The sequence below is a fragment of the Branchiostoma floridae genome, unplaced genomic scaffold (assembly GCF_000003815.2).
Source record: "Branchiostoma floridae strain S238N-H82 unplaced genomic scaffold, Bfl_VNyyK Sc7u5tJ_1494, whole genome shotgun sequence".
Classification (NCBI taxonomy): Eukaryota; Metazoa; Chordata; class Leptocardii; order Amphioxiformes; family Branchiostomatidae; genus Branchiostoma; species Branchiostoma floridae.
In genome coordinates this window covers 372,963-382,442 of record NW_023365729.1, presented here as the reverse complement: position 1 = coordinate 382,442, position 9,480 = coordinate 372,963, and the positions used below count along the sequence as shown (strand labels likewise).

At 41.5% G+C, this 9,480-nt stretch overlaps 2 protein-coding genes across 2 annotated transcripts in view; one reads left to right on the top strand and one right to left on the bottom strand.

Moving 5' to 3' along the window:
* Nucleotides 1-2,520, top strand: part of LOC118407840 (melatonin receptor type 1B-B-like) — a 3,344-nt gene extending 824 nt beyond the window's left edge. Inside the window, exon 2 of the mRNA XM_035808379.1 lies at nucleotides 360-2,520. Coding sequence (XP_035664272.1) covers nucleotides 360-948 — 589 coding nt within the window. The 3' untranslated portion in view covers nucleotides 949-2,520. The remainder of the gene's footprint in view (nucleotides 1-359) is intronic.
* On the bottom strand, nucleotides 1,216-9,469 carry LOC118407864. The gene is made up of 10 exons (XM_035808418.1): nucleotides 9,265-9,469; nucleotides 8,611-8,774; nucleotides 7,891-8,103; nucleotides 7,399-7,480; nucleotides 6,854-7,132; nucleotides 6,087-6,458; nucleotides 5,297-5,434; nucleotides 4,881-4,976; nucleotides 3,226-4,097; nucleotides 1,216-1,227 (listed from the first exon to the last, which is right to left on the bottom strand). The coding sequence occupies exons 1-10, from the start codon at nucleotides 9,416-9,418 to the stop codon at nucleotides 1,216-1,218; spliced, it is 2,382 nt and encodes a 793-aa protein (XP_035664311.1). The 5' UTR covers nucleotides 9,419-9,469.
* Between the last annotated feature and the right edge of the window lie 11 nt (nucleotides 9,470-9,480).

Sequence of the window (9,480 nt, the reverse complement as noted above, 5' to 3'; positions counted from 1 at the left end):
TGAAATGTGCAGATATGCACTACTTTGATAGTACTACTGATATAGGCAGCAGAACACGAGGTGAAGTACATTTTATAGAGGATTAGGATCAAACGAAGTGACAGGATATGAGGAAAGTTGAGATAAGATCTTTACTTGACTAGTTACGGAATACAGAATGAATCATGAAAATGAATGATGGCATCTGCTAAATTATGATAAAAACGGTTATAGCAAGTATGTGTGTGTGTGTGTGTGTGTGTGTGTGTGTGTGTGTGTGTGTGTGTGTGTGTGTGTGTGTGTGAGAGAGAGGGAGAGAGAGAGAGAGAGAAAGAGGGAAGGAGCTGAATGATAACCATACTTTATTTTTACATTTAAAGGTGCGCCTTGCTGGTGTCAGGGTCTTGGGCGGTTGCCTTCCTTGTCACAAGTCCTCTGCTAGCCGGGCTCGGCAAGCCAGGGTTCAACCCGATACTCCTGACATGCGACTACGACGCCGTTGCATCCTTCACCTACGTCATCAGCATCATGCTGCCATTCGCCATCATTGCCAACGCTGTCATCATCGTGGCGTACGTCCTGATCTACCGCGAGGTCAAAGCTTCGAAAGCCCGCGTCCACGCCAACGGGACAGACGAGAACCAAATCCCGCCCGTCGTCCTGAGCCAGATCAAGAACATGGCAGCAATATACATCGCCTTCAACGTCTGCGTGACTCCAGAAGTGATCATGGACATCTTCGCGTACAAGACCGGGGAAAGTCTACGAGTCCTAAACCTTGTGGCAAGGATTGTTTTCACTTGTAATTCATGTGTGAATCCGATCATTTACACTGCTGGAAACAAGGAGTTTCGGAAGGAGCTCAAGGCTCTATGGGGGTATGTGTTTTGCGGATGTAGCAAGAACAAGCAAACCCGTGTTGAAAATATCAACATCAAGACACCAAGTCTTGAAGGACAAGGTCCATAACAGAAGACTGTTTCAAACGTACAGGAAAATTCTTTGTAGACCTATTCTTCATAACCTTCAAATCTTTGGAAATAGAATAGGGCAGAGTCACTTCACAGTGAGCAGAATGTTTGAAATTAACCACCAATTATGCTAGCTCACTCGAAAGAAGTAAACTGATGCCAATTTGCTAATCGCTTCTGGGCAGCTAAGCATGTAATTTCTTGCTTTCAACATGAAATGTAGAGAAAATTTCTCGCTAAATTAATGTTTATGCCCATTTTATCATCACTTTGGAAGCTGAAGGATGTGCGTCACACATAATGAGATCAAAAGGATGACTTCGACTGATCATCATATTACAGATGCTTTACTCTATCCGCTCATTCCATGTTATTGGTTGAGTAGATTGTTTACATTATGATGACAGTAGCGTATGATGGCGAGCATTTGTGATATTTCAGGTAATAAGAAAGTGTTTGCAGCTTGCTGTAGCAATAACTACCTCGCAGACAAAAACACTATAAACATACTAATGGCTCGGTTCAGTTGGTATTGTGTTCAGTAGACATTTAAAATGTTTTTATTTGACAAGCTCGTAATATTGAGTCACCATGACAGCCTCTTAGCTTACGCATTATATTTACATAGCCCTGGTTAAGTCCTTTGCAGCTTGGAGGATTAAAAGAAATTGGCCTCGAAAGATTTAAGCAGGTAGAGTTATCCTCTCAGGGAAGGCACAATGGGCATCCGATTTGGACATTTATCACAAGGAGGATTTGGGAAGCGAGTTTACGTTAAGTATCTAGTTTGGTCAAATCAAAATGAGTGTTTCGTTAAACAATGCCAATGATGTAATAGGATATTTGTAGCATTTGCTCCAGTTTTGTAAAATGCAAAAACGACTGATACAACGGACACATGTCTGGATTTTAGATATACCTATTTAGAGCTTATTTCATTTGGCGTTATATTGTAGTTGGAGTGTTTGGACTTGTTTATCCAGACTTGAGATAAAGACGTGAGTTTATCATTTACTTGTACAGAGTTTATATTTTTGTTTGTTTGTCAGCAGGTTGACATTGTGTATGAGGGAAGATGACCCCAAAGGTCAATTTTGCAAGAGTTGCAGGAGTTGGTTGAACTAGCTAAAATCTTCGTATTGGATCCTTTCTTGGCTACCTAATCGTCTTAGCCTGTGTGCCTTACTGTGACGAAAGGGAAATATTTTGAATGGGAAATGATTATATTGTGTTTGACTTTACGGTTTATGTGTAAAAATATCAAGTGTTTACTTTGATGTTGACGTCTATTTAATCAGTTGTGTTCGCATTTATAGTTTTGTGAAATTGTAATCGTCATATGATAGTTCAGTATATAATTACTTTTATCAATGCGCTATATAGTGTAGAAGTATCATAATTTGTGTTATTGTTGTGCTGTATACTTCTGTTCAACCTATATATAATGTCCACAATATGTGTGCCAGTAGAATGTCGGGTTTATGTAAAATAACGAGAGAGGTATATGTATGCCGCAGAAGGACGATTGAACTGATTTTGCACCCAAAAAAAGATATTTTTGTGGAAAATTGTCCTGAATAAAGGTTGCACTAAAGTTGTATGTGTCCCTGTTGTATTTTGGATTTCTCCTTTGCTGGATTCGCATTCAGAAGTTTGCTGCAAATATGGACAGACCCTAGACACGCATCACCTCTAAAACATTTTGATAGCCGTTATAATCAACATCCCTTTTTTATACAACAGAAATATAGATTTGTGGAGAAACACTGACCTTCGTGTGTTATCATTTCATTATGTAAGGTATCCCTTTAGCTATCTACATACCAACAATCACGACATTCCGTGAACCAATTCTTGAGATATTATCTTTCCAACCACCTCTGAAAGCTAGATATTTTCCACTTGGCCAATATCAGGACGAAATAGATATCAAAACTGAAAGTCCTGCTGCAGTACCGCGAAAGGCGCCCTCTAAGCCCTTTGATATTATGATTTCTTAATTTTGAAAACAACCAACATAACAAATCTAAGATCCATCAACGAATTCTGGTGCTGTTCACATACACACATATCATCACACAAACAACAACCGAAAACATAGTTTTTCGAACTTCAAGGCACTTAGGAGGTCTATGAATGATGCTGTTTATAGCTGTATGTACCCTGGTATATCCTAGTAAATGGTTTATTTGGGTAAGGATTATTTCATTGTGGCTAGGGGAATCTACCGGTATCTCACACTGGAGGTTCAACAACAACATAAACCCTGGCTTACCTTCCTGTTTCCCCACCGTCCCTGGTAGTTGAGCCATGACCAGGACCCGGTGTAGCCTCCATCAGGACGGTACATGGTGAAGGGCACGTTACTTACCTTCCTGTTCCCCCACCGTCCCTGGTAGTTGAGCCATGACCAGGACCCGGTGTAGCCTCCATCAGGACGGTACATGGTGAAGGGCACGTTACTTACCTTCCTGTTCCCCCACCGTCCCTGGTAGTTGAGCCATGACCAGGACCCGGTGTAGCCTCCATCAGGACGGTACATGGTGAAGGGCACGTTACTTACCTTCCTGTTCCCCCACCGTCCCTGGTAGTTGAGCCATGACCAGGACCCGGTGTAGCCTCCGTCAGGACGGTACATGGTGAAGGGCACGTTACTTACCTTCCTGTTCCCCCACCGTCCCTGGTAGTTGAGCCATGACCAGGATCCGGTGTAGCCTCCATCAGGACGGTACATGGTGAAGGGCACGTTACTTACCTTCCTGTTCCCCCACCGTCCCTGGTAGTTGAGCCATGACCAGGATCCGGTGTAGCCTCCATCAGGACGGTACATGGTGAAGGGCACGTTACTTACCTTCCTGTTCCCCCACCGTCCCTGGTAGTTGAGCCATGACCAGGACCCGGTGTAGCCTCCATCAGGACGGTACATGGTGAAGGGCACGTTACTTACCTTCCTGTTCCCCCACCGTCCCTGGTAGTTGAGCCATGACCAGGACCCGGTGTAGCCTCCATCAGGACGGTACATGGTGAAGGGCACGTTCTTCCACGTGTCCCATGCCGTACCCGCACTGGTCTTGTCACTCAGATTCTCGTTGATGATAATCGTCCTGTATGTGTGAGTACCTGGGGTGGACCACAGCTTGTGACTACCTGTGAGGGTGATACAATGGTTATTGCATGCTGCCATTTGATGTCTAAGCTGGGTCTGTGTGTTGTTCGGTCAATCTAAGATATTGTGGCTCTCATTTTTGCTCGTTTGTTTAATCAAGGACCACCCTCATATTCTGGTTGGTTAATGATATGTGCGCTGTACTAGTATTTCAAAGCAAAATTAATGAATGACCTTTTTTGTACATTTGTCCTGAAACAAGCTAAGTACAGGTCGCAGTGCTAGTGATAAGGTACAATTTTGATATAGGAAAAAGGTATCTTATCACCTCTACATATGCTAATACATTCTGGTCTGTACAAGTTCAACTTCTTCTCGCTTCTAAAAACAGTTATAAACAAAAGGACATATGGAAACAATAATGTATGGTTTATCTAATTGCACGAGAAATATGAATTTCTCCGTGGTATTCAAGTATCGGAAATTAGGGAACATATGTTGTATATTTTCAAAAAGGACTTTTCATTCGTTGTTGTATAAAGTACAATCAACAATAAAGTGACACTCATCCTCTATCTTTTTTCAAGTTACAGTATTGGCAAGTTCTTTGTTTCAGAGGAATTATAGACATAGTGCAAAATCTCTGTATACGTAGCCACACATTTTGCCTGCCTGCCTAGTGCCTAAGACTTGCCCCTACTTTTCATTCGCTTGCAATAAATTGAATAGCAGCAGTGTGTGCATGTGGTGTGTGTGCATGTGGTGTGCTAAGAACTTAATACATGTTTCTCTATGTATTACCACAAATAGTGCAAAAGAGGTACCATGGGCTGCATATAGAACGGGATGTGTCCCTTCAGTCTGTACGGTATCTTTGCCCCTCCTGTAAGTCTGCGATGCAGGATCCCAGTCGTATATACCTGGACAATCATCAAGAAATGTATTACATTGTGTACTAAGCTGGTATGGAATCATGTTTTGATTAATTGCTTACTTTACTAAAGACTATCGTTCCGCCATATTTCTTTATCAAGCAATCTTAGATGTTTCAGGTGCAGGGTATATTTTTCCATGGAAGGGTTGCTGGCACTTCCATGAACATGTACGTCCCTTCCGAAAGTCGGGGGCATCTTCAACTGAGATGCCATACAAAGGATAGACCAACTAATGGGAACGACGAGCTCAAATGTGTGGCTGCTACCGGTTAAGCTACAGGACATCCGTAGTGAAAGTCATGTACCTCCAGATTTGTGAGCAGAATAAACATAGATGCTCCTTGGCTGTTTTCCCACCAGACGAATGGTCATGTGTTCCCAGTCGCCCACGTGGTGCGAAAAACTCTTTAAGCCGCCGGCGCATTTACCAAAGAACCTGAAACCTGTTAAAGGCATGCAACAGCAAATATTCATAATTTCATACGTCAAAGTTTTAGCATTCTTAAGTTATCAGTAATAATTTTATAATAAACTATCCTCATGATGCATTAATGTATTCAGATAAAATAGGTGTTCAAGTAAACACCGTACTTTCCGTCAACATGTAACAGTTTGAGCACGTTACGTTCGTTGTACGATCGTCGTGCGTTTACAAACCAAGAGCGGGCTGGAGAAATTTATTCATGTCTTGTACAAAACCCATTTTTTGTTACCGAAAAAGCGGTGTTTTTGATTATTGTCTATTGTTATATCAGCCACATTCTGTTTCGAAATTCCAACACGCAATCGGACAAAGATGACCCGTTACAGAGCATAGTATGCCACTGGTTGAGCTTAGTGAGTGACCCAAAATTTTGTGAAGTAATTCAGCTCCATAGAAATTAGAATTAACAGTATTTTAGTAGGTATACGGCAGTTCAGGCATTGTACCCTAATTGCATTGCTTTAAATGGGTAAAACCAAAACAAAAAAGGTAATTGTTTCAAATCTTTTGATTTTCAGAATAACAGCATCTTCATCTTCTCCGGAAGTAATTGGTGGCGTATAATTACAGCAATACTAATTATCCTTGGATTGTTAATCAGATCAACTTACCCATACAAACTTTCTTCGGTCCGTTGTAGGAGTAGAACATCCAGTAGAAGATGTCTGTAGTGGTCGGATCGATCCTCTTCACAACGGCATAGACAGGAGGCTGATAGGTGGGCCCGACCTGCTCTCCACCGAAGAAACGCAGTTGGGAATCGGGATAACGCAGGGGCTGAGCAGTACTCATGTAACAGGTCTCAGAACAGGTGGGAAGGGTCGAAGGTGTGCTGAAATAGGATTTACCACCATCGTACACCTTGACGTTCTGTAGGTGAAAATCGACACTGGAAGGGTTGTACTTCTCATTCTTTGCCAGCCAAACTTTCGGTGCGTACTTGGTCACTAGTACCCCTAGTTCGTCATCTGTCACAGGAGTCACTGTAACAACATTTATTAAGGAAATGTCTAAAGATAGAACTATGTCCTCTGGGTAGAGCAAACAGTGCGCTATATTCTCACTAACAAGAATATCATGACATTACCCGACTACATCCGATGAATACAATTTCAAAGTCATTTGAAAACGTATACGTATATATATACATATACAAATATACGTACACGTATACGTATACATATACATATATACCTATATACATATACATATACCTATACATATACCTATATACATATACATATACATATACATATACATATACATATACATATACATATATACATAAAGATAGATAGATAAGGTGGCCACCCTAATGAACAAAGCAAAACCAGACTGCCTTTTTCAAACCTGCAAAAACATAAATGATTGTTCTAACCTGAAACACAGCGGTATGTTGTCTCCAAGTATTTCTGGGTACCGGGACACGGGTCACCAAACACATGATCACTTGCTGTCACGGTGCACTGCTGTTCACCCTCACACACGCCCCTCATGATGGACAGGCTGTTGGCTGCGCGACAGTTGATGTCACAAGTGAAGCAGGTGCAGAAATGTGTGGACGTGGTTCGGCCCCAGTTGGCGTAATCTATTGTGAGGGTCTTTCCAGATGGGCATGATAGGTGCAAGGACGCCTTCCAGCAGGCAAAGGCGGTTTCTGTATCAACGGACGAAATGCATAACTTTATATTTACCCATTTACGGGTCAATTCTATGTAGAAGGCACAACTTTAATGTAAGTCATTGCTACTACGTTTCAAACTTAGGGTCCACTATAGCAAATCGCATGTATTGTAGTGTAGTGAATACTTGGCAGAATCATCCGAGACAAGTCATACAATAAAAACCATGCTTGAAACACTGGTAAATAGAAAATGGTGTTGAATAGAAAACTGGATTGAAAATTAGTGGTCTCGATCTCACCTTCCTTGGTCGCTAACTTAGCTTGCTTTTCAGTCTCAAGTGCATTCTCCGATGTCCTCAAGCTGGTTGCAGCTGAAGAAAACTGAATTTTGAGATAAAATATATGGTAACTGTTAAGTAGCAGCGCGAAGATAATGAAATTAGCAATGTTTTTGTTGTTTTGAGTATCGCTCATTCATGACGTAGGTTTTCACAGGTAATAAGGTCCAGGTTTAGGTCCGGACCTAGACCTGATCCTCTGGACCTGGGCCTGACCTGGACCTGATGTTTCTTTACCGGTACGTACTCCCAGCCATTACTAATGAAACTCGCATGGAACAATCATGTTGAAAAATACCGAAAAAGTTTTATCTAATTCTAAGTGACCAGATTGTCTAGGATGTACAAATATACCCGTGCGTTTTGTTGTATTTGAAAATGTCTGCGGACTGATTGTGTTTAGAGGAAAACTTCTGCTGCTACGGTATTTTTCACTGAATCAAAAAGACTTACGCTGGTTGATGTGTCACGTTCACCGGCGTCTGCAGCTGCTGATGCAATCTTGGGAGTTGTAGTCGGTACACCTGGAGAATTTGTCACTTCTTGGGGTGTAGTTGTGTCCTCAGGCAGTGTGGCTGTTACATTTGTCAGAGAATAAGGTGCCGTAATACTGGTGGTCCACATCCATGCAGGTGGGTCAGATGGAGAAGTTTTGCTGGTCAGGTGCTTTGTTGGCAAAGAAATTGGATACAATTAGCATTCATTCATTTGAATTGGTTAACTACGTTGTGAAGAAATAAATTTTTCTAATTCAGCGAAATGGTCAACCAGCTAAAGAAGATTGGGCGAGTCAATCGAAAATTCCATATTTTTAGTTGGAGAACAGTTGTTTTTTGCAACACACTGCAAGAATCAGAAAAACATGAGAATAGTCCCTTGTAGGTTCCAAAGCTTCACTCTTTAGCCTGGGTAATGCTATTACTATAGATGGTAAAATGTTACTACGAACTCCAGGAATAGTTTCATCAGTTTGGTGAGTCTTTTACTAAGAAGGCCTAACATAACCAAGTATTTTGATTAAGTTGACATTTCAAAACCCCTTCCTCGTAGCAATACTGACTGGTTATACTTCGCACTGCATCTAGGTATCTCTGCTGTAGTCCTAGCTCATGTCATTCATAGCTGCCCCCCCCCCCCCCAACAAAAGAACACGCACCCTTATCTTATACTTACAAGACTAGGTTCTGCATCGTTCTCTGTCTCCGGTATGAGAGTGAGATATGCAACGGTAAGAAAGCCAATAGCGACCACGGCAAAACCTGCTACAGCGACGATGACGCCACGGAGCAAACGGGAACGGAGAAAGGCCATGCAGCAACTTGTGACCATTGGCGAATCTAGGAAAGGTTAAAACTGTCAAACTCTAGAGTGAAAAGAAAATAACGGGGAAAAGGAGAGTAGGAAAGGCATAGAGGAAAAGTATGAATGAATTGTCAGTATCGCTAGTGCAAAACAGGTTCCTTCTGATCGTTTTGCACAAATAATGATACCAATGAGAAATTATTCACACCTAAACATGTCAAAATATTCCTATCATGCTAATGAAACAAGGTATGTACAGTTACCATCTATAAATTGTAAAAATAACATAATACTGAAAGAAAGATATAAGACAACACATTTGGACCTCGCTGGTCATTTAAGTCGCAAAAATGATGATGTGTTGAGGGTAAACACCAAAATATAAAACATAAATAATACATACAGATTTGCTATAATTAGATCTTAAAAACATAGTAACACTGATAACTGGGTCATCTAAATTGGGAAAAAACGGTTCATGATTGTTATTAGAATTGTTTATCAATAATTTTGCTGCTGGAGTACCTTTGCCTTCGTCTTGTGCAGCAGACGCGTATGTCGGGTTGTTTTGCATGTCAGAGGGGCCCCTCTGCATCTTGTGTGGTAGTCTGGTGTCTTTCTCTTCATCAGTTGGCTGTTGTCCATTCTCTCTGTCTATACCAGCTTTTCCTTGGTTCATGATGTCATCTTCGTCGATTGACTGGTACACGTTGTTGGCAGGGTTGTCAGCATCAATGAAGT